Source organism: Gambusia affinis, linkage group LG18, assembly GCF_019740435.1.
Source record: "Gambusia affinis linkage group LG18, SWU_Gaff_1.0, whole genome shotgun sequence".
Taxonomy (NCBI): domain Eukaryota; kingdom Metazoa; phylum Chordata; class Actinopteri; order Cyprinodontiformes; family Poeciliidae; genus Gambusia; species Gambusia affinis.
In genome coordinates, this window is record NC_057885.1 from 235,322 (window position 1) to 259,820 (window position 24,499).

Sequence of the window (24,499 nt, forward strand, 5' to 3'; positions counted from 1 at the left end):
TATTTGCTCCAGAAACTAGAAAAATACTTGTTGGGATTTTGTGTTTATGTGGTGTGGAAAGTAACATTTTAACATACATTTTTTGCAGGAAAGTCGGAAAGAAATAGGAGTCACTGGCTATAAAACGATAGCAATGTTGCTTATTGACACATTCAGACGACACGGCAACTGTACGCCTGCAGTAAAAGCCACAGCATGTGTGTAGTAGCCAGCCAGTTTTAATTTCTTCAAACAAATCATTACTTGTAGATTCAGAGCAGAATCCATGCAACAAAATCCCGTCGCCCCATTTCAGATTGTATCTGCAGGCTTGAACTGTAAACCAAAATGAAAGAAAAGGCTACACTATCCTTATGAAGCTGACTGTCATCACATGTGCACAGTTGGCAAAAAAGAAAAAGACAAACCCTCTGCTGTCATGTAAAGTAAATGTGATCTGCTGTAAAAAGGCATGCAGAGGAAACCGCTGAGAGGTGCAGTGAATGACTGGACAGAGATGGAGGCTCAGACTAAAACATCTTTTAGTTTGAGTTCAAGTGACTCAAACGGTGACTTGTTGTTTACAGACAAGTCGTTAATTAAGATTGGACGATCATTCAATATCAATAATCATTGATTTGTCTTTCGAAATACTGCCAAACAATGGTGGCGTCACTTTTTTAATCACTCCACGCCGTTTTTTAGTTGCATTTGTAAGCATTTATGAGGCACAATAGTGAAACCTTAAACTGCTGGTCGTCGCTAGGTAACCAAAGTTGGGAGAGGGGAACTTGAAAATGCTTGTTACCCGGGAGGTTGTTGCTAGGTAACTAAAACGTGAGTGAGTTAGTTGAAGCTACCAACCTTGCTTAGCTTGCTGTGAAGGGCTGAGCGGTTGAAGCCTTTCCCCTGCCTACATCTCCCAGAATGCTGTGCAGTTCTGGACCCAAGATCAGTAAATATTCTATGTATTGAATATTTAATATTGTACGTATTATTTATTGATATTGATCACATGCCTTAATGTTTGTAATGTCTGCTGGGACACAGCTAATCTATTTGGATGATAAATGTAGATATGGATTACGGCTAAAACAATCGGATTTATCATGATGAACTGATTATTGAAATAACTATCAACTAATTTAGTAATTAAATAATGATTAAATACAGACTCATAAAAAAAGGCCATTTGCTACAGAAACAACACATCAGCGAAGTAATTATGACAAAACTGTGCAGAATATATACAGACATTTTGGATATAAGATTAAAAAAAAAAGAACTGTATAAACGTTTTACCCAGAACTCCTCAAGTGGCAGGATCTTTTTTTTTAGCTTCAGCTGAATCAAATTATTTAAGAGAAATCTCCTATTAGGTACTCTTTGTTGTCTAATTATAAAGGGGACAAATAAAGTTGCAAGGCACAGGAGGGGTAAAAGGTGGGTGGAGGCTGCTGGGGACACAAAGTTCCCGTTTCATGTGAATTAACCGCAATGTGACGAAATCAGCGTTCCGTTCCATACGGGACGTAATGATTCATATTCAGATTCTGCTGAGGCACCAATAAAACGGAACCAAAACGGAACCAGACGCCCCGTCCCCTACTAGTTTAGACACAAAAACACATCATAAATATAAACAATTTCATTCATTTGAGATGACACTCTAGAAGAAACAGAAGCAGTAAACAAGGCTGATGCCTTCCTCTCCCCCCCCTCCATCTCCTCAATGTGCAATTTCAGCTTGTTTACTCTTGAACAGGTATGACTAAATGAGTAAACAAGAGAGTTAAGAGCATTTCATTTCCTCTCTACTGCCAATTTGATGCTGCTAATGCTCCGCCGTGACGCCTGCAGTGGAGAGGAACATTGTGTCAACGGCTGTGGAGAGGTGAGTGTGAGCGAGGAAGAGGAAGAGGAGGAGGAGGAGGAGGTCTTCGTGTTCTCGCAACAGAAAAGCGACAGCAGGACGTTTCCCAGGGATATAAAGCGGCTTGTTGGATAGGAATACTGAGCCGATGTACAGATGTCGTCACTTTACTAAATATGGACAGATGAGTTCCTTTAAATTAGATCATAGAAAAATGTGTGCACCCTTAACTATGACGTTTTTCCTTCCACCCAACTTTCTATTAACCCTTCCAGGCGATCCAGACAAATTTCCGCCACATTTTGCCCCATCTGAAAAATTCCAGCAGTTTCTGAAAGGGGAGAAGTTGCGGTTTCCAGCCAATATCGGGTTACTACGGTAATTTTACCCCCGCCGTTCAGGAAGGGATATTAACCTGAGATCTCTAAATAGACGGTAAATTGCAAAAATAACTTGCTAGGTATTAAAAGTTCCAGTTGTTATGAATAAAAGGGCAAATATAAATACTCGCAGGACATTTGAAGAGCTGCATGGAATTAAGATAAGCAAAACATATCCAGGCAGAGATTTTAAACGTAGGACATAAAGGGTTTTATTGTCAACAGCATCTGAAACTCTGAGTTCCTTTAAATCAAGACTAGAACCCACCTGTTTAGAGTTCCCTTTCATTCATAATAATTCATTCATACTAGTGATGACGGATGTTTTTATGATGTAAAGCACTTTTGAGCCGCTGTCTGAAATGTGCTGCACTAATAAACTTGACTTGACATGCATGCACACTGTGTACCACATTATTATTCAGGTACATGCAGTAAAACTCTAATATATTTGCCCTGCTTGAGGCACTTCAACCCCTCTTGATGCCGAAGGGTCCAACAGTCGTGACACCACAACCATTTCTTTGCAGTAATGTTGAGACGCCATTTGGTCATGTTCTGTGTTTGGTTTAAGTTTTCAACGTAAAGATTTCAATCAGTAATTTGTTCTTTTTGTTGGTGTTTGTGCTCATCTGTAACTGGTTATTTTTTAGCTCAATACCTCGGTTCGCTAATCTGTTTATGTTTTTAACATGGGATTTTTCTCTTCACCTGAATCCGTGGTTCTCACACACATCGTTCAACCAGACATAAACCTGTACAGACATTTTGTTTTCAAACTCCACTGACGTTTATTTCACACTTCAGGTCGCAACAAAACAAACTACAAACCATCTTTACAGTGAAACGCTTTTGTGTAACAGATTTATTTATTTTTTCATTCATCCAAACTGCTTCCCCCCTCCAAAGGCCCCACACTTTAGGACCACTGACCTAAATAAAGATGCTCAAATTACTCTGCTTTTCTCAATACTGCTTCCTCAATTACAGCTTTGTGCAACAAGTTTGGTTGCAGCCAACAGTATAAACACTATTGTTTCACCTTACTGATTTTTTTTCCTTGTACGCATTTCCTGACTTACGGGATGAAAAAAGACCTCTGCCTCACCTGAATCGAATGTTTCCTCCTCTTTCCCCTTTTAAAGAGTGACTAAGAGAAATTGGTTCTTGATGGTTCTTCAACAGTCTAATCAGCTGGTTGCCGATGTTTGCAGCACGTCTTATTTCTAAGTAGGGAAATGTTTCCATTTAGCCCTAAAAGCAAATACATTCCCCTGGTTTAAGATACAAAAACATGGATTTCAAGCCAGGTAAATCCCAATGCAAACTGACACCAAGCAGAACCAACACCTCTTTGCTTCGACACGCCCCTTCCTAAAGTACTGGACTTGTACTTCTCCATTTTTAAGATATAAATTTAAAATCCATAAATTGTACAGGAGCTTATTGTTCTTAAAAAAATTGCACTTTCAAAATTCTCTATTTTTCCAGACTTGGATGCTTAGATTATTTTTTTGGTTGGGAGATTTGAGCACAAAATAAAATCTGAACACAGACAATTTTATGCAGAATTTCTTTCCATGCTCCTCTACACCTGGAAAATGATCAAAGAAACCTGAACTGTTTCAGTACCTTGAGAAACCCTAAAGAATTCACGATAAAATATTGAAACATTTAGGGATGGTTGATGAACGCACTGACAGACAGAGGAAGAAAACCAACGGTTGAATGGTCAGACAGATTGATGGACACAACGATGGACAGATGGATGATTGTTTGAATGAATGGACGAAAGTATAACAACAAATGGATTGATTACCAGAATGATGGATGATGACATTAATAATTTGAGGAAGAGACCAATGGATCAATGCTTAGAGAATCTGGAGGTTTTCCAGAGTATTTCTTTACTTTCTTTACACAATCCAGCTTCAGTTCAACTCAGTTATTACTTATATTAGCGTCAATTTGCAACCAATGTCATCTTGAGGCACTTTCAATTCAATCAGACACACATTCCAACTCATTTTACTTATCAAACAGTACAGAGAGCTCAGTTTATAATTCAAACAGGTTTAAAAAAAAGTTTTCCGCCCCAGCAGATTGCATCAAGTCATTGTCCTGCAGTATTCACCAGGCAGGTAGCAACAGCAGTCAATCGCTTGCATTGTCTCCAACTCAACCAGACCTTGAAAACACTCATCTCAAGTTAAATCCCAGATTTTTCCGGGCTGGTGAAGAGCCCCGACGCAAACACCGTCTGCTAAACGCTGCAGTTTGAGCGATTCACGGGACAAAAACGCACGCGCTTTAAATCAGAGGGAGGCCCGGCTGCGGCGCTGACGCTGAGGTGAGGCAGCGCTCTAAAGGTTAATGACCGCTCTGCAGCCAGTAATGGTAGCGGTGAGCAAACACCTCCGTCGCTTCAAACGGCGCAGTGTTGTGAGTTACGTAAGGCGGGTCTAGGTGCCATGTGTTCCCTTTCTCGGTTACCCTTCCAAAGCAACTTGTCCCAGATGTGCTCAGGTGGTGTGGAGGCTGTTATGTCGACTCGTAGCAACGCACACAACTCTGCGCGTGTTTACACTGGAAACTGTCAGCCGGGGCCCTGGTTTCTTTAAGATTCCTGTTGGCTTCCTGATCGCTGCGCAAACAGCTGAACATTGTGTCAGGGTTACGCAACTGAAGGGGGTCTGCATGTGGAAGTTCCTCCTATAGCTTCCTCTCTGCAGGCCGCTGGAGTTGCGCAATCCCAAACGAAGTCAAAGACGGTCCCGCTGCTCTCAAGGTTCTCAGGTTTTTTGGGTTTTTTCTACTTCTTCTTTTAAAAAAATAAATAAATAAACAATGGTTTAGCTTTAGGTTTTTAGAAAACAAGACAATCTGCTTAGCCTTATCATGCATTAGCGATTGCTTTGTTTTGCGCTATAATGTTTCATTTTAGCAAAATGTTAGAAGTCATGAATAATTGCAAAAAAGGAGATTAAATAATTTGACATGAAATTTATTTAAGCTATTCAGTTGTACTAAATTTTGGCTAAAAAATTTATTAAATAAATAGACATGAACCTAATCAGTCACTTCTGATGTAGATATAACGTTTGCTCAAGTTCTCATAGCAACGGCCTTGAAACATTTTAATAACAAGCCCATAAATACAGATTCTGTGAAGTTTTAGTTTTCTTCTGCACATACTTGTGAGTTAATCTTGAGATAAGTTCCCCAGATTTTACAGACTTCTAATGTATGGATTTGTTGGGAAAGTTCAGATTAAGAAATCCAATCCGGTTCAAGCATTTGAAGACATATTCCTAAAAATAAAATAAAAAGAAAATATTTGTTTCCGTCCCCAAGGAGCATTAAATTTCTGCAAATACTTCTGGCTCAGAAACAAAACAAAACAAAAGAAGAAACGCAACTCAAGGCAGGAAATATTGTTAACAAAAACATTAAAAATGAAATAATAAAAACAACAAAAAATAATCCGCACGTCATCCACTTTAAATTGGTTTAACTAAACCCAATTCAGGCCGTCTAATCGGTCCGAGAGGTTAGCAGTGAAGCTCAAACAGGTGGAAGAAAAAAATAAGGATTTCAAGGCGGCCCCACCCGTGAGAATAATTTGACCCCCAGCAGCGGGAGACCGAGTTCCCGCTGCTCTGTCAGCAATTCAGCCGGCCCCGGGATCAACTCTGACCTCCTGTCGTCCCGAGCGCCCACCGTCTGGTTCACCCGGCCTCGCCGCAGCTCAAGTGGCAGCTCACGCAACCGGAATACGAGCCGTGGAGCCACGCAGCCACGCAGCCTGTGAGGTTGAGTAACTGTGAGTAGAACGGTCTGCATGTGAGAAGTGGCTCGTTAGTGGACGCTAATCAGCTTAGCGCTCCCCAAACGCCCACCGGCGCTAAGCTCTTTACAGACAAACCTAGTTAGAGAGGTAGATTTTGATTGATGCCAGGGCTGGGAACACACACACACACACACACACACACACACCATCCAAACACAAACAGATCATGCCTGAAGCAAGAGAGGAAACAAGGGGCGGTGATGGTGGCAAACACCTGAGGCAGCAGAGAGAGGAGTTTGATGGGAAGAAAAAAAAAAGAAGTAAATGCTGAGAGGGAGAACAATGAGGGAGGGACACAAATAAGAATGAGTGTGTGTGAACAGAGAAAAAAACTCCCTCCTTCTCCTCTTCATCCTCCTCCTCCTCCTCCTCTCACCCCAGTGCACTCAGTAACCCCGGCAGGTCGGTGGGTGGCAACTCCGTTCTTTAAGGCAGCGCCCGACTCACTCAGAGCCCAGCATACATCCCATACCACGGCGCACAATCGCTGCTCTGTAGCCAGGATCACTCTCACACACACGGAGCTGGAACGTCGCCCGGATAGCGCACGCGGCTACACACAGATATACACACACACACACCTCAAATGTAGTGGTTTTCATGTGTCAATTTGCTTTTCTTTTTTTTTTGTTTGCCATAAAAACTTCTCAACTCAGATAGTTTGACCTATTATTAAAGAGTGCTACCTGTTGAACTGTTACACCTTTCACGTTTTTTTCATGGGATTTTATGTGACAGATCAACAGAAACTGCAAAGTAAAAGAAAAAAAAACATGTTCTTATGTATTCTACAGCTGTAATCTCAAGCATGGTCTTTATTTGTATTTACTCTGGTACCTCTTAATAAAATACAGACCCACAATTAATCCATGTAAAATCTAAGTAGATATATTGCAGATTTTTCGACATCCAATATTATTCTAAACAAATCACAAACTCTAGTTTACAAGATCTATAACATATAACTCAATTCAGCTTCGACTTAGGTATTTAAGTTTCAATTAGAGCTGAGAATTACTGTGTAAATAATGAAATAAGTATTTCTTCTATTTTCTTTTCTGATTGTTTTAATTTATTATGTGAATTCATAAAATAACAAAGAACTGCACTTGTGCAGATTTGCAAAGAAAAAAAACCTAACTGTTTACCAGTCAATTAATTTTGAAACAGTTGAGAAATTAGTTTGGAAACCTAAAAAAATGAATTATCGGAGCCCCGAGTGTGACGATGGAGGAACAGAGAATTTTAAAATCAGAGTTTGGGTCAATCTATCTGGAACATCTGAGCTGTGAAACTGGATTTTGGAGCAAAGCAATGTCTGTAACCACACAGGCAGAGGTACAATGGAGTGTGTAGATCTAAGCATCGAAGAGAAATGGCCCAGTCAAAGTTCAGACTTAATCCAATTGAGAATCTGCAGCAGAACCCTCTTCTTCTTCCAGTGCTCTAAATTGTCTTGGTTTATCTGATAAACTCAAATTAAAATACATTAAAACTTTGTGTTTATATAATTTCAAATGAAAATCTTTTGAAGTGTTTTCATTTTGCACAAAAGCGCCGCTCACACACCGGAGTGGAAAATCCTTGGAATATGATTGTAAGAGAGAGGGAGAAAAGGGGGAAGTCTGGATTTAGAATAAAAGAAGAGGGCAAACAAAAAGTCTGCAGGGGGAGAAACGAAGGGGCAGGAAGAGCAGAGAGAAGAGGGGGGCAGCGGAGGGCAGATGGGTTTTGTGGAAGACAGAATCGGCGAAACAGTTCGGACAAAGGAGAAAATAGGTGTGTGTGTGATTGAGACAGAGGTAAGGAGGTGAAATCTATCCATTAGCCGAAACGCTTTTGGCCGATTCCCGCTTCCTGGAAGGTGGTCCAGACGATCCGTTTGTGAGTTTCTTTCCCACCAAAAGACTTGAGATTTATGTGTTGTCATGCAAGCGAGTAAACCAAACGAACCCAAGATGTGTTGTTGAAACTAAAACACCCTGAAGTTACAGAAACAAAGACAGAATCAGAAAAAGTAAGTAAGAAAGAGTGCAGGTGTGGTTGGCAATCAGTCACGTCCAGTGGCCAGTTCAAAGCGAGAAGATCTCACACACACACACACACACACACACACACACACACACACTTTGGTCCGTCCAGCGGCGCCTCCCGGACTGGCCGAGCTGCCAACACAATTCACTCCCCTGCATGCGAGTGCATGCGTGCCAACTGCATGTGAATAAGGCACTAGTCAGTCAAAACATGACTGGAGTGCTGAACCATTAGTTGAGGTTTTACTACCTAATTAGCATTTGGATGGCCGGGCAGTTCACCAGCACAACACAAAAACACATACACACAAAAACAAAAAAGGGCCGCAGTCGACTTCCTGTGAAAGAACCTATTCACTGGCAGCTCAACTGAAAGAAATGCTTTTTTTTTGGGTTGTTGCTTTTGCCGGACGAGGGAAATTAGGAGAATTACTGAAAATTAGCTGCTCTGGTTCGGATTTATTGTATCTGAAAATACTAATTTCGTCTATTTTTGAGGAGCTGCATATGCGCCCAGAGGAGTGTAAAGCACACCGGGTGGGGGGAGGTCACCATCCAACGATCAAAGGCTGACAAACAGTAGCCGAGTGCAAAAACCTGAGGAGGGATTTTATGGGAACGAAGATAAAATAAAAAAATAAAAAAAATTTAAAAAATGCTCCGGGTCAATTCGCCCCTCGGTGCTTCAGCGATAACGCCGGGCTGTTTGTGCGTTCATTCGTTCGTTCCTTCAACAATGCGAAGCCTTCAGCTGAGGTTTTTAATTACACCCACAAATCAGACCACATTTTCATGACATGGCTGCTAAGGATCTTTAAGCCGTTTTAATAGGATACCAGAAAAAGGGCTTGCTCGATCTAAGTTTTTTTACCTCTGAAAGAAGCATAAAGTAAAGTTGCCCCTCCCTGACCTGTTGCTGGGCCGCTGTCAGTGCCATCTATCACTCCTGTTAAGGTAACTTCTCATTGAAGCAGGTATTTGTTGTACATGTAAGTTAATGTGCCAAAATCTGAATGACAACAAATACCTTTTTCAAATTTCCTGCTATTCTAAATGATTAGAAGATGAAGTCAGATAGTTTTGCTTAATATTTTAAATAATAAAAGACATTAACACAGAGTTATAATTTCACCTACTCTCTACTTACTGTTCAGTGAAGGCCACCGCAGTCAGAAAAGGTTGTGAAACTTTGTTAAATCTATTTCTAAAGTATGTTTAAACAGGACACACAAAATGTAATTAGCAAACAACCCACGCTTTATATATTTTTCTATTTGGAGCAATTGAACGTGCGCCATAACTGTATAATAAGCTGGTTTCTGGATTTTCTCCTTTTCAATTTTGCAGTATTTAATGAGGCTCAGCTTCACCGGGCTAACTGGATAATAAAATAAACTCACAGATTAATCTATTTTTACAAATGATCCCCAGAGAAAAAAGTTATCCGTTCTAGTGCAGTAACTTCCTCCGCACGGCATCGTCGAACTGCGTCTTTGAACAATCGCTTCATCTGATCTTTGATCCGTGACTTCAGAGGGAGTTTGTGCACATGTGCTTAACCTTGGCGAGGATTCACGGCAGTTATGAATTAGCAGATAAAGACGGTCTCTTTGCAACAGTGCGATGATGAATTTACGGTGAGGGGCATCCACCTGTGAGGCGGGTAATCGGACCGGGTCGAGGTCTTTCAGAGGAAATTAACCTGATCTGTTGGCAGTGGAGGAGTGAAAGAGACAAAGAGGGAGAGAGAAAAAAATACTCAAGGTTTCATCACCGGTTTTCACCAAGGCAACAAAGATTTGCGTCAAACAGTTTCTGTGGAGTCAAATATTTTCTGTCCTTTATGTTTTTGATGCAGAAGTGAGTCAGTAAGAGTCAGCATGGGACTGGCGCGCACACTGACTTCATTTTCTGCTCCTCCAATCAGCAGGATGAGTCAGGTTAGCCAGCAGAAAGGTGCGTGAAGCAACCACGTACTGCAGATTCAGACTCTATTCATCACGCAGAACCAAATAATTCTGTTTCTTCCACTGCATCAGAATCAGTGCACTGTTAATTTGAAGCAGAAAAAACAAACCCAAAAAATAAGGCTGCACAATAAGCTGAAAATACTGATATAACTGGAATCGAGGTAAACAAAGTTTTAATAAAACCATTCCTTCTCTTTATTGTTCACGTCTAAATTCCTTTTGACAAGGTGCCAGAGAAAGAGGCAGCGGTTTCTCTCAAACAGTTTGAATCAGAGTGCCGAAGCCCCTCCCACACTAGTTGCTACACACTACCAAGGCTCCACCTGTTGCTCAATTGCAAACATACTAATTCTACTTGGAATTATTTCTGGTCACAAAAACTCAATCAAAGTGTGAAAGATAAAGTAGAACTATCTTAAGACGACGCTGCTTCAGATCACGGGTTGGTAAGCCGGAGAAGCAGGTTTGTTCAGCAGCCAATCGCAGGCTCAATCAGAGCCAACTAATTCAGGAGCTAAAAGCAGCTGACAGTGCTAAAAAGAAGTACTTGTCCCTCTTGCAGACTTTCTTTAGTCTCGGTTTTCTTGTCACGTTCAACAGGTTTTGGTTCTGTTTCACCAGCTTGATCCAGACCTGATAACCTGACGAAGTGAAACTCTTTGGAGGGTGAATGTCCTGCTGTATCTGGGGTAAAACTAGTGCAGCATTCAACAACTCAAACACGGTGGCGGTAGTGTGAAGGCCTGGGACTAATTTCATTTAACTTATGGAATCATGAATTCTGCTTTCTAGCTCAAAATCGAAGGGAATGTCCACTGTCTCTTTTCTCAAGCAGGCTTCCATGATGCAGCAAGACAAAGATCCAAAACACAGCAGCTAGTCCAACAGCTAAAAACATATAGATGAAAGTTTTAGAGTGGCCTAGTCAAAGTCTGGACCTCTATCTGCGGCATGACCTTAAACACGACTCTCATGCTTGAAGACCCGACCCCATCTAGAGTTGAACTGGAGCTCGGCAAGGCGTCAAAAACAATATATCGCGATAAACACATGATCGATACCAACAGATAATATTCTATCAATAATTTCACTGAACTTCAATCCAGAACACGGCATTCTGGGGGATGGTAGGCAAAGGACAGACTTTAGCCTCTCAACCTCTCATGGACAGCTAAGCAAGTTCGGTGGCATGAACTAACTCACTCGCTCTTCGGTTACCTAGCAACTCATTCATTCTTTGGTTACCTAGCAACAACCTGTTGAGCAGCGTGTAGCAGCTTTCTATAGGTTTCCCACTGTGCCTCATAACTATATTTATTAAAATAAAAAGAGTGAAAGGAGAAAATGAGAACAACAGCTCAAGAGGAAATTATGGATGAAACTTGAAAGGCCACACCACCAGTTTGAAAGTATTTCAGTTATTTGAAACAAAAAAAACAACTAATCAATAATTATCAATATCGACTGATATGAGACTCTTATGTCGTGGTTTGTTTTTCAGCCATATGGTAGATTGAACTAAAAGACAGCAGTTTTGAAGCGTCTGTTTAACTGCTTTTTTATGGCAAAATGATCATATTTTGAAGAGAAAAAAAAAAGAAAGAATAACAGAAAATTGATGAAACTGCACAGATTTGTATTGTACGATAGTTTACAGCTGCTGTGTAGTTGTACTGTTGAACTCCGGATGCTGAATTCACCGGGTCACACAGACCTTTGCATATTTACAACAGTGCTTGTCGTCAGACCGATCATCCGTCACAGAGCTATTTGTGTGCGCGTCTCGGTCTCAGCCCAGATTACCCCTCCATGCCTCAGATTTCCCTAATCAGACCGAGTCAGAAGACCAAGATGAGACGATGATGTGATCGCATGCTCTGTGCCAGGAGCCTTCGAGCGCTCCGGCATTTACAGGTGCAGCGCGCGGACGGACACACAGCCTTCAAGGCTCCCCAAAAAACCCAAACAGCGGTTAGCTGTTCCCGGGCGTGGAGTTAGTACGTCACCTTCTTGAGCAGACCACCCAAACAAATCAAGACCGGACTTCAGAGAAGGACGCATCCTTGACTTCAACAAAAACACGCTCCAGCTCCCTCAAAGGAATCGTTGGCAGATTTGCTCGGTGAAATTATCCCACAGACATCTAAATACATGTCTGAGGAATAAAACAAAGATAAACAGAGGAATATGGAGTTTGTTGGGCCTGGCAGCCGTCCCCATGCAAACACATGGCTTTATTTTTGCTTCACTCTGTCTGGGTAAATCCCGTTGTGTAATGCTGTAATTAGGCTAATGAACGAAGTTTGAGCTTGCAGCACATTTCCATTTTAATATGAGTTACATAATCATAAGACGGTGGGCTGAGCCACCCAGACTATACAATCAATTATACCAAAAAAAAAAAAAAAACAACCAGAAAAAGAAGAACGTTTGAAGGATGAATTAAAGTCTACGCTAAATAAACACAGCATCTAAATATCCAAATCAACTTGCATGAAGCGCTTCAGGATTCAGAGTTCTACCAACCCTAGATTTAGCCACCACGTGTTCAGTCCTGCTGTTTCTGCTGCACATCTGTATGCACTTACGCTCTGCATTAATGTGAGCGGGGCTGTGAGTCACTGTGCTGAGCGAGGCATTCTGCCTTCAGCACAAAGCAAGACGTCTCAGCAGATAAACAACCACATGTACACGTAAACATACAGTACAGACCAAAGGGTTTGGACACACTTTCTCATTGAATTCAATGAGAAGGTGTGTCAAACTTTGACACACCTTCTATATATACATATAGTGTATATATATATATATATATATATATATATATATATATATATATATATATATATATATATATATATATATATATATATATATATATATATATATATATATATATATATTATAGGAATAGAGGTCACATCAATCCTCAAGCTTGTGTTTTATGTAACACTACTAGCGCTGTCAGTCTACACTAGCATCGGCGGATTACACACCCTGCCAGACAGGTCTACTTTGGACTCAGGCAGACTGCTTTCTGCAGAGTAAGAGCGAAGAGCGCACTTAATGGGCTGTTTGTCACAGAGCTGCAAAGCACAAATGTGTTCAGCTGATAATCATTTCACTTTTCAGTGGCTACATGAAGACATAATGATTAAATACAAGATTGCCACTTCAAATTTCAAACGTTTTTAGTCTCAAGTTTCGAAGTTTATGTCAGATTTAAGTCTGTGTCGCCTCAGCGAACTGAGGAGGTGTATGACTAGTTTGCCTTGTAGCATATTTTAAATATAGATATATATCAAGTGTTTTGTTCTCAGATGAACAGGAATAATTAACATGTTTCATTCTTTTCAGAACGTTTCATTCAACACAGAGACAGAGCTGCTATGAATTATTTATTTAGCCTGCAAAGAGGACGTAAAGTTCACCTCATTGAAAAAAGAAAAATGCATGTATGCACAGCAAAAAATAGAAAAATGTTGAATTGTTAATATTAATTGTTAGTTTTAACAAAGAAGATGAAGTGCTGTTATTTAAAAACAAAAAACAACAAACTGTGCGTGTCTCTGTCATGTTGTAGTTAATGTCCACAGTGTAGTTTCTCTGCAGATAAAAATGTTCTGCTTGGTTTGATATAAAGAAATAGGTTTTTTCCTGTCCCTAAATTTGTTGAACTTTACGAAAATGAGCAGCTTTTTGATAAGAAAACAAAAAAAGTACCTATAAGAAATTAGAAATCAAAAAAGTACCAGATGGGTGATTGACCAAATCTCTTGATACCAACTGTAGGTGTAAAAGCTGTGATTTTGCTCAAGGACTGCAATTTGTTAAACCCAATTCAGAAAAACAACAAACTGGGTTTAATGAAACTTTATTTTACTCTCCGTCTGTTTTCTGCAGCTTCCTCGCAAGCTTTTTCTGCACACTCCCCCTGCTGTCTGGGAAAGCAGCTGAAACTAAACATCACTAAATATTAGTGACTTGCTAAATTAATGAAGCATGAGAACTCTTCCTATAGGCTTTCTTCATATATCATTAACTGCATTAAAAACTCTCTGTGAAACATATCAAAACAGAAAGCTACTGGAGTTTTCCCAATATAAATTGCATTTATTTTTAACAAAATGATTGTGACTCAAATCATGATCTGGAGATCGCTAGAAAATTCAGTAAATTACCTGAAAATAAAATGAGTACTTAATGCTTTTTGGAGGGGTTTCCCCCATAGCAAAGCAGCTCAGTATTTCCTGTGGCTGGGAATAAATATTCCTGGCTTAAATAGTTTGCCTCAAAGTTAAATATCTTTCTACAGCAGGCATCATTTAGAGTGAAACAGTTCACTTCATTATCTTAACCATGAGGTTCCTTTTACACATTACATAACCAGCATCTAATAGGACCATTTCTGGCATACAACCCATGTTTAATTTTAGCCTTTGGCCCCCTTGGTGTTCGCCCCTGGGACATACACACAGTCATTAGCTATACTGGCTTATGACTGCTGGAGGAAGAGAAATTCCCCTGTAATTACAAGCAATCGTAAAGACACACCCATCCTGTACATTTTTGGGGGAAAGAGCTGTGTCTCGACGCTGCTCATTGCTCAGTTTGAGAGAGTTGGAAAATCTGCAGGAATAGGACGGTTAGAAATGCTGTGTGGAAGCAGAGGAAGCCGAGTTGTATAATGGTAAAAAAATAAATAAATAAAAATAAATAAAACGCTGAATAGAGCGAGCGTCAAAAACAGGGGAGGGGAGGAATTCCAAAAATCCATCAGCCCAGATGTCAGCCGAGGACAACACATGTGATGGACGAACAAAGGGAAGCAGTAAAGATCCAAAAACAAAAAATTAAGATGGACGAGAGGAAAACAACATTTGAAAGGGGGGAAATTATAGGCTGCTGAGGAGAAGTGTCTCAGGAGAGGCCACTGGTCTTGGGACTTGTCGCTTTTGAGGACTGCCAGCGCGCTGGAGCAAACACGCACAAACAAAAGGATCATTTATTGGCAGAGGGACGAGGGGGATGCTGGATGTGGAGGATGAAAGCAGGGGGAACACTGTACAGAGGTATTCCAGAGCAGCATGAGTGAAACCCTGGCCCCATCTCAACATTCACAGCCAACGTGTAACACCCCCACCCCATGCTGCCCTGTGACATTCCCGGCCGCCAAATGGCCCCACCGTGGGACCCAGCAACCATTTTAACTTCAAAACACCCCATGCTTTCACCAGCGTAGCCATCATTTGGCAATAAATCCAACACGCTGTTGCACGGAAGCGGGCTAATGATTGCTCATTTCCATCCGAGAAATCTATAAAAACCAACCGTCAAGTTCAGCTTCCCTGCACGCACACAAACCACAACAACCCCCGTATGAATATCTTGCTAATGCCTTAAATTCCTCATTAAATCCATCTGTGGAGCCGAGCTATGAAATGTTTACCACTAAACTCCCGAGTGGCTTAATTCCAATGCAGCTTACAGTGCAAATTATGAGACGGCAAGCGGAGCTACTTCAACAAGACAGAAGCCCCAGTGTGGAAGGTTACCAAGAGTTTCACTGACACATATAAATCCAAATATCCAGTTACAGTCTCTCCTATCTGCTTTAGCTGCAAGCATTTATTTCTTAGAAAGTACCCATCATTTGGTGCAGACAGCGGTTCAAAGAGAATGTTTCTCCGATGACGAAATGTCTCGTGGAGACTGAGCTTAGTCATTGTTTAGCTGGGGTGGTCCTTCAAAGGTTGGAAAAATGTGCCTTAGAGTAAGAATGGATGTAAACACCCAAAAATAAAATAAAGTAGATGTCGATGCAGGAAATGAAAACATAAATGGCATTGATTGCTGCAGGAACCATACTCTTTTCAAACACTTCCTTTGATTATTCCCATTGGTGGTTTTTTTTTCAATTTCTTGACGAAAAAAAAAAGATGCCAGAAAGTCTTTACTTTTTTCAAAGCACAGCATTTGCCCTTCCCGATGCTCTGGCCTAATAATGAGGGATTTTATATAGACAAGTCAATTAAAACTAGCGTCAGCCTAACTGAATTTGGAAGTGCAATGCTTCAATGGGAAGACTGATGAGGACATTTTTTAATCAATTATGTTTGTTGTTTTGTCATTTGTTTTTTTCAGAGAACGGATGTTATAGTGCATAAGTAAGTAGTATGCAGGGAAAGCATGTGCTGCAGCGAATGTTGATTCTGTATTACATTGTCTGCAGTTAAGTTTGTCTGTTGGAGATTGTGTATCTCCAACAGAGATATTGGTTTTTATAGGTTGATTTAAATGGCTGGTGCTCTGTGTTCACTAATTGAGCAGAACTTTCCTATTGGGACAATAATGCATCTGTTCTATAAGACCGAATGGTTTCCTTTGCTACGACTTGCGCATATGGTAGATTTGTTTGACTGTTTCTTCTCTTTTAAAAAAAGCACAAAGGCTCAATCGGAGCAGAATAATTCTTTTCATATATAAGCAGCAAATGATGATTAAAGATGAATGCCAACAGTAAAACTTAAGAAGATGTCACAATTCGTTATTACACAACACTGGAGAAATAAAACTGGGAAAGATCTCCAGAACATAGATTTCTTTTCATTGTTTTTATGACTGGACTATCTGGCCTACCCTAATCAAATCCTGTACAAACAGAAGGTTAAGGTCCTTAAAGGGAATCAATGCTGGAGGAGCCAAACTAGGATTCATATGCAGGTATATTGAGAGTCTTATTTGTAAGACAGCTGTCTGTATTTTAATTTGGGGCCAGTTGTGGTTTAATTGCAAGCATTGATCAAAGACACTGGATTATCTACAGAATATATTCTTTTCACTTCCAATCTTACAAAAAGCAAACACAGCTGCAAAGGGTTAAGGTTGATATTAGAAATGTGAAAACAATACCAGTAAGTGTTAAAATTCCTACCTGTTCCCTCTTTGTTTCCGTTCTGATGTGTCCGTAGCTCCTCGGATTTGTAGAAGTCAATGCTGGCGTACGTGTTGAGGCTTGAACTGCTGCTCCCTCCAGCTGATGCCCCCATACTCCCAGCCACGGAGCCCGAACCAAGAACAGAGAACAGCCGAGATTGGGGCTGGCCTCCTGTGGCACCTTCCAGGCCAGCGTGGGGACTCTCTTTGTTGACCAAGTCCAAGTCTATGTAGTTAAGACCCTGCTCTGTGGATAATGTCTGATTGTTTGTGGGAAGTGACTGCTGTGCAGGGAGTGGAAATTGAGTTGGAGGATCAGTGACGGCACCGTTCCCCCACAACATGCTTTCAAAGCCGAGGCGGCGGGAAACAGCCTGGGTGTGCTCTGGAAAGAGGGAGGCAGTAGAAGAAGAAGTAGAAGCAGAGGTGGACAGGGAGGGTGTGGCCACAAAGGTTTCCGAGCAATGGCGCCTGCGTCCTTGGGGATCAGCACGGATTACTTTCGCACCCTGGTCTGGGTTCAGTCCTGATTTGCCTAGAGGGAAGTCTAGACCCCGAGAGAGCACTGAAACAGAAGTATCAGTTCTTGTAGGAGAGGGGACTTTGGGGGAGACACTTGGTGATGACCGAGGGGCAGTATTGTTGCTCAAGCTGAAAGCCATCTCTGTGTAGTCTCCACAGGATGTAGGAGACTCCGTCTCAGTCACTAAGGGAACACTGTCTCTGCTTTTACGAAGAGGTGGCTCAGCAACTTCAACAGTTCCTTGACACAGACTATCAGTACCTTCTGTACAGGTTTTAGGGGCATGAGCAAGAACTGGGGGTGTGGGAGGGGTGTGGAAAGGTGGAAAAACTAACTGGGTATTGGAATGGGGTGAAAGGGATGGTGAAGGGCCAGGGTCCATATTGACGTACTCTGATGGAGTCGGTGGAGAGACAGGGGCAGAGGGACTATGAGACAGGGGAATAAAGCTTTCCAGAGATGGAGTTGGTCTGTTTTGAGAATGCTGGTGACTTGAGCCATGATTCAGCAATGATCCATGTCTCAGTCCTCTACCTCGCCCAACTCCTACACCAGTCTGGCTGTACTGCTCCCCTTTAAATTCAATGCTTACATACTCTCCAGGGCTCTTAGGTTCTGGGGGCAAGGGGTTCTCACGAACCCTAGGAAGAGTGTTGGCCTTAGAAACATCTACAAATAGGCTTACTGGTCTGCTTCTAAAGTGGCTACCTTGCTTTGTTAACCCACCAGAGCCCCGCCTCTGAGTAATCTTGCTCACCTCTTTGGGCTGTGATCCAGTTGTCACATTACTCAGAGCCTGGTTAGTCCTGTCATCGTTCTCTCCAAGACTCTCATTGCTAGCTGAGCTGGAGGAGTATGAGGACGAAGAGAGAGATTGGTGCCGTCCAGTCCCTGAACTGCCAGTTGGCTGCTCTAGATGCCCCCCTGAGTTTCTGCTGCCAACTCCTCCTCTGCTACAGTTCCCATTGGGGCGTCTACCTCGTCCGGGCCCATCATCAAAAAGCCCAGAAGTGGGATTATGTTTGTACGATCTGGGAAGGGAATAATAGGAATACACCATCTTTGGAGGCGGCTGTTGCAAACTGGTATCTAAATGGCAGGTGTGCTCATTTTGAGGGGGACTGCCATTCACAGAAGGTGCACTAATAGGAGACATGTTCATGTAGTCGCTACCAGCTCTGCTATCGGCACTGCCAACCCAAGCACCTTCAGAGAGGCTTCCACGCTGGTCAGGGGAGCAACTGCTGTTGGGCGACATTATCATATAGCCGTCAGACACCGGCAGGGGACGAATCTGCTGCGGGGGAGACACGCTATTGTTGGGGGTCATGGCCATGTAGTCATCAGCAGGTTTGGAATCTGATTCTGGAACACACACAGTCATTGTCTGACATGAGGAAACAGGAGGCTGGGTGACTCCTGGTAGCATGGACATGTACCCATTGTCCACACCTGCAACTGCTCCTGGACCACCATCAGTTTTTAACTCTCCTGCTACATCCAGGTACCCTCCTCCCCCTACACAAGAGCCTAAGGTTGATTCCCTTTGAATAGATGAGCAGGTAGATGCAAAGAACTCCCGACTGGTGCTCCTTGACATAATGGCATAATCAGCTGAATCTTCATCTGTAGGTTCCTCAGCTCTGCGCTGGTGTGGGGCCAGTCTTTCCAGGGCCATAGGAGGCAAGGATGCACGCTTGCTCAGAAGCCTGCGTTCAGCCTCACTTTCACGGCTAGAAGATCGACGAAGTACTCTCCTAGTCTGGGGCAGTGAGCCATTAGTTGGTGTTCCTGGCACAGGCTGGGAGCTGGACATCATGTTGCCTTGATTACTGTTGGTGACACTACTGCTGGTCCCACCTCGTTGACCCATTAGGATGTAGTTTGCTCCATCCTCGCCAAGGCACTGGCTGCCAGTGCTGCTGACAGAGCTTCCTGGCAGGCTTGGAGAGGGTAGAACCGTGTGATCTCCAGGACTGGAACCATACTCATCTGAGGAGCCGTAATCACTGGGTGAGCACGAGACTGAGGTATGACGAGAGGCTACACGAGTATAAGCACCAGAACCTGGAACAGGACCAGCAGATGTGATACCTCCAAACTCAGATCCATGCCCAGAGCTGGACGAGAGACTTGGGGCTGGTGATGGGGATGGGGCTGGAGTTGAAATGGAACGCATCAACCCAAAAGGAGTTTTAGCAGCTGTGGTTGGGACTGAGCGGGCTGACTTTGACCTGAGGATTGGGGTGGTAGAGCAGGAGCCATTGGTAGAAGGACTTGTGTTTACACCGTGTAGCGGAGTGGATCCTGCTATCCCATCTTCACTTTTCCCTCCATCACTGGCGGTGCGGGACCTCGGGAAGCTGTGCCGAGGTGTGGGAGAGGCACTGGAACTGCCTAAAGGAGCTCCCACATTAGCACCTAAGGTAGGCTCAGTTCGGGGACGGCGGAGGAAGCCCACCTGGCTTGGAGGGGGATTGGGATGGTGGCGGCGAGAAGGAACACTGATAGGATTGGAAGCTGTGGCACCTCCTCCAGGACCAGAGTTTGACTGAGACTTTGTGCGCTGGCGAAACTCCTCACTCAGGGCTTTCATGGCCTCTAGCAAAGTTTCATGCATGTTCTGGGCCACCACAGAATCATCAACCTAGAACACAAGACATAAAGGTCAACGGATTAAAACCTAAAACGTGCATACTGCTTGAGTTTGAATGCAGTTTCTAGTGTTGTTCACTGGTTCTTTACAGTTGTGCAACTGGAGAATGTCAAAACCCAACACACATACAACTCCAAGTTACACGCTCACCTGCATCCAAAACTCGCCGGGGCCCGTCACAGCAGAGCGTCCCACCTCGACAAAGAAAAAGTTTTCTGAATGTCCACAACGCCTGACGTTCATCAGCTGGAGCACCACAGCGGCTGCGTCGGAGTTCAGCTTCACAAAGTTTACAGTCTTTTCGGTAAGGCAAAGGCGATAGATGCCCACCAGGTTCTTGGCCTGACCCAGGCCTTTAGGCCACACCTTCACCTGCCAAACTTCTTTGAATGCAGGTCCTGGATTTGGCGCTCCATAGTCCCCTGAACTCGCACTGTCAATAGGATTTTTACCTTCAAAGACAGAAAAGACATTTGAAGGTTACGGGAGAAAAATAAAACACACCAAAGAAGAAAATCAAGGAGTGAGTTTGACTTTCATGCACATAATATAATTTACCAGATGTAGCCACCACTATTTATCTCTTGGTAGAAGGCAAGGGGTTTTTATTATGAGTGCCATGCTTATGCTGGGGCTTTGAAATAGATTTTGAATCAGATCTTGAGTACAAAGTCAACATGTATCAGCTTGTGAGACCGCCTCAGAGTACCTGCAGGCCTCATATCTGTGGTCCCATTTGTCAAGCACACTGGCATCTCAAGAGCCTCACACCCACAACCGGTATGGAAAAGCCAAACAGTCAACAATTGAAGCGCTGCACTAAAATGATGACTGTGAGAGAAAAGCCACAATTATGGAAAAATCTTCTGCAAACCCTCCTGGAAAATGCTTTTAAGTTAACCTCCTTTGAAACTAAACTGATGATGCGCTAAAATAAAAGCTTCTCTATGAAACTGTTCACAGCTGAAGGAACAGCTTTCCAGAGAGGTAGTAATACAGAAAGTCTGCTCTCTGTCTTCAACTTACTTTGTTCAAAATGTTTATTTAACAAACCCTGAGGACTTGGTTAGCTACTTTTTTATTATTTGCATGCATATTTTGGGTTTAAAGTCACTGTATTGTTCAGATTATTGACGCTCAGCATGCGATGTTTATCCTCAAAAAGTACCTTCACTCTGTCATGCCATGGGACTCGTGAAGAACAGGGTTTATGTTTAGGCATAATTACTTCCACCCACAAAAGACAAAACATCTGTCTCCTGAAAAGTATTTTAGCATAAAAAAAACAAAACATGTGACTCATGTTTTGGGTGGACTAGGTAACTCCCTAACTAAATATCTTTAAACATGACCACTATCCTTCAGTGTCCCTCATTTCCAGGTTCATTATGTTCCCAGACTGAACACATGTCTGAACATGATATCCTTCTACCAAGCAGAATAAATCAATGTCGAAACCACACCAGAAAAACCTCTAGGAGAATTTGGAGCACCTGTCTCATTAGTCTACCACATCTGGTGTCGACAGGAAAAGTGTTTTTTTTGACAGCTGAACGAGTAAAGATTCATATACAATCATGGTGTAAAGAAAGTTGTCTGCCTCTGCAGTTCATTTGTTGTGGATTCATTTTGGGTCCCTGTACTGTACATCGATTCATTGTGGTTTGAAGATGAATCAACATTGGTACTGGATGGCTTTAATAATTTTTTTGACTTATCAGTGTTGGTCCAATAAGTTAAACTAGGCCGATAATAACTGATGCTTCCATGTTGGTGCGGTTTGTGTGTTTTCGGAGAGGATTGGCCATGTCCAATTTGTTCTGTCATATGATGGTCAAAGTGATGTGACACAGGATGGTGGGAGTGTTTAACTGAACAAGAGAAGCAAAGTAAGTGGTGTTGTCACTTTTATACATCCATAACAACAGTATTAATACTGGCCATCGACTTCAGCCCATATCAATGCATCCCTAGTCAAGACTTTAACTTGGCCTTGATGATACTTTTTTAAAATTTTCATAAATTTTTTCTGACCTACTTTGGACAGGGCTTCAGTTGTCAGCTGGCCTTAGATCATTGGACCATAATTGGAGCTTATGGTCCAATTTGTGTCTTCAAATCGCCCGGGCCCTGTTGCTGGGAAACAAGCCCAAATCGTCACTTCTTTCATAAATTACAAGCCATACCTACTTTCCTTAAAATTGTTCTGTCATGATGTTTAAAATGCTAACTGAGCACCGTAGAGTCTCACATCCTGCCTCCAAAAGCTGAACATTGTCACACAACAACAGTGTCTTCAGTCAGAGGCCTCATCAGATTTGCTGCGAGACTGACTGCTAACAGAGATCCTTCCTGTCCACTGCATCACCATCCACAATGACTCCTTGAATCTGCTCGGATTTATGTTATGGCAACATTTAATTTAATTTTGGGATAAATAAAACATTTGACTTGAAAGGTTTTTGAGCAGCAAACTCCTGCTTTTCAAATCTGCTCACACCTGATCGTGTTTTGATTGGCAGCACCTGACTGCCACTTTCACTTCTACTTACTTAACTTTTGTGTAAGAAACGAGAATGTTGAATCTGCTCTGTGCACAGGATACATTTAATCCAGAAACACCACATAATTTTATCAAGTTATGATGCTAGAACCCCTCTAATTGAAAGAGGATGTACTTTAGCAATTGAGTAATAATTCATCCTAATCAGAAAGTAGTTTGACCACAGCATAACAAATCCAGGCTTCTGTGTCTGGATGTGCGAGCTTCTGCTTTCCTGCTGCAAATCTTGCAATGACTACCATATGGAGACATGGGACTCCGCGTACACTGTGGTCGCCCTGTTAAGACGAGCTTCTGTCATGACGAATATTTTTCCAAAATCCCAACACACACACACACCCACCCAAAAAAACTTGCAACAATAAAAGTGACAGGCCTGACGCGTCCCGCTGCGTCTTCTTTCAGTTTGCCCCCGCAAAAATGGAGGATCGCACTATAGGAACTCGAAACAGACCGAGAATAGATGTTTTGTTGAAAGCCAGAGAGGCTGGGGATTGGCAGCTGTGTGTGGGCGTGTGTGGCTGTGTGTGTGTGTGTGTGTGTGTGTGTGAAGGCACTCCCCCATGCACTAGATGGGTGTTTTCATGCGCTGCTTTACACTCCATTATGCTTCCTCGACATGAGATTTACAACAGGAAGAGGTCGTTTGAGGACCTTTCAGTGGGTCCAAAGTCATACGGGATTGTAGGGGATTGTACAGATAGTAGAAGAACAAGTGGGAGGAGTGGTTGCTCTAGAAAAGACTTACAGAAAATACAGATTTTTAGCTAATTTCTTTCTGAATTTTGCCAAGCAATGTAGTTCATCCAGAGTCAGTTCTCTTACAAATATTAAAACCCCTTAAGAAATTTAAGAGGTCTTTCAAGACCCTTGCAGAAACTGATGCTCCTCTGCCAAACATCACAGCCCTTTGCTCATGGTTACATAACACTGGTTTTGCTCCAACACGGAGCAGCATAAATTATTGTTGCCCCCCACCCAAAGCTTTTACTCTGGAGCTCTTCTTATTTCTTTTTTTTGTCGATGTGTCTGTGTACGTGTGTGTGTGTGTGTGTGTGTGTGTGTGTTTCTATTTGGTCACCAACCAGAAGACGTCCGTTGAGAAACTATCAGCATGTGAGCTTCCATGCAGCACGGCACCGCCTCTATAAGTTACGACAAGCCCTCAGAAAACAGAGCAGCCCTCAGCCGGAGATTGAGCCAACGGCCGATGCCAGAAGCGTGTGAAAACTAAACACACCTGCAGGTCGATTGAGGATCCGGTGATGGAGCCTTCCTGGCTGCATGAGGGCGAAAACGTTCAGCCAGCTTTCGTGTAACCTTGAGGAAGAGTTTTGTTTTAGCATTACATTCCCCGCCTCCCTGTTCAATAAACTAAAAACAACCCGCATTGGCTCTTTTCACACACCACGTGTTAACTTCTATTTCAGCATGAACTTTGTAGACGTACGTGCAGCTTGCGAGCGGCATCCCAGCACTGGCATCTATTCGCGGCCTTTTATATGCCAGCCTGGAGCCGAGTCCTTTGAGATCACGGGAGGCTGTGATCTCGACCGGTTAGCGCAGCTGAGTTCATGCGGTCGCGGCAGAAAGCTTTAAGACGGAAAGAAATCTGGTGTTTCAGACTTTACGGGTGCTGCGTTCAAAGTGAAAGCTTGCATCGAATACTAGGTTGGTTTTAAGATGGGTCACATGAATGGAATGAAACTGCTGAGAGAACTAAAATAAACTTAATC

At 42.6% G+C, this 24,499-nt stretch overlaps 1 protein-coding gene across 1 annotated transcript in view; it reads right to left on the reverse strand.

Annotated features, from left to right (window-relative positions):
- Positions 1-5,826: 5,826 nt before the first annotated feature.
- LOC122820623 (insulin receptor substrate 1-B-like) overlaps positions 5,827-24,499 on the reverse strand; it is a 30,476-nt gene continuing 11,803 nt past the window's right edge. The window contains exons 2-4 of the mRNA XM_044098198.1: positions 20,351-20,652; positions 16,998-20,191; positions 5,827-6,037 (exon numbers count right to left, since the gene is read on the reverse strand). Coding sequence (XP_043954133.1) covers positions 5,827-6,037; positions 16,998-20,191; positions 20,351-20,652 — 3,707 coding nt within the window. The remainder of the gene's footprint in view (positions 6,038-16,997; positions 20,192-20,350; positions 20,653-24,499) is intronic.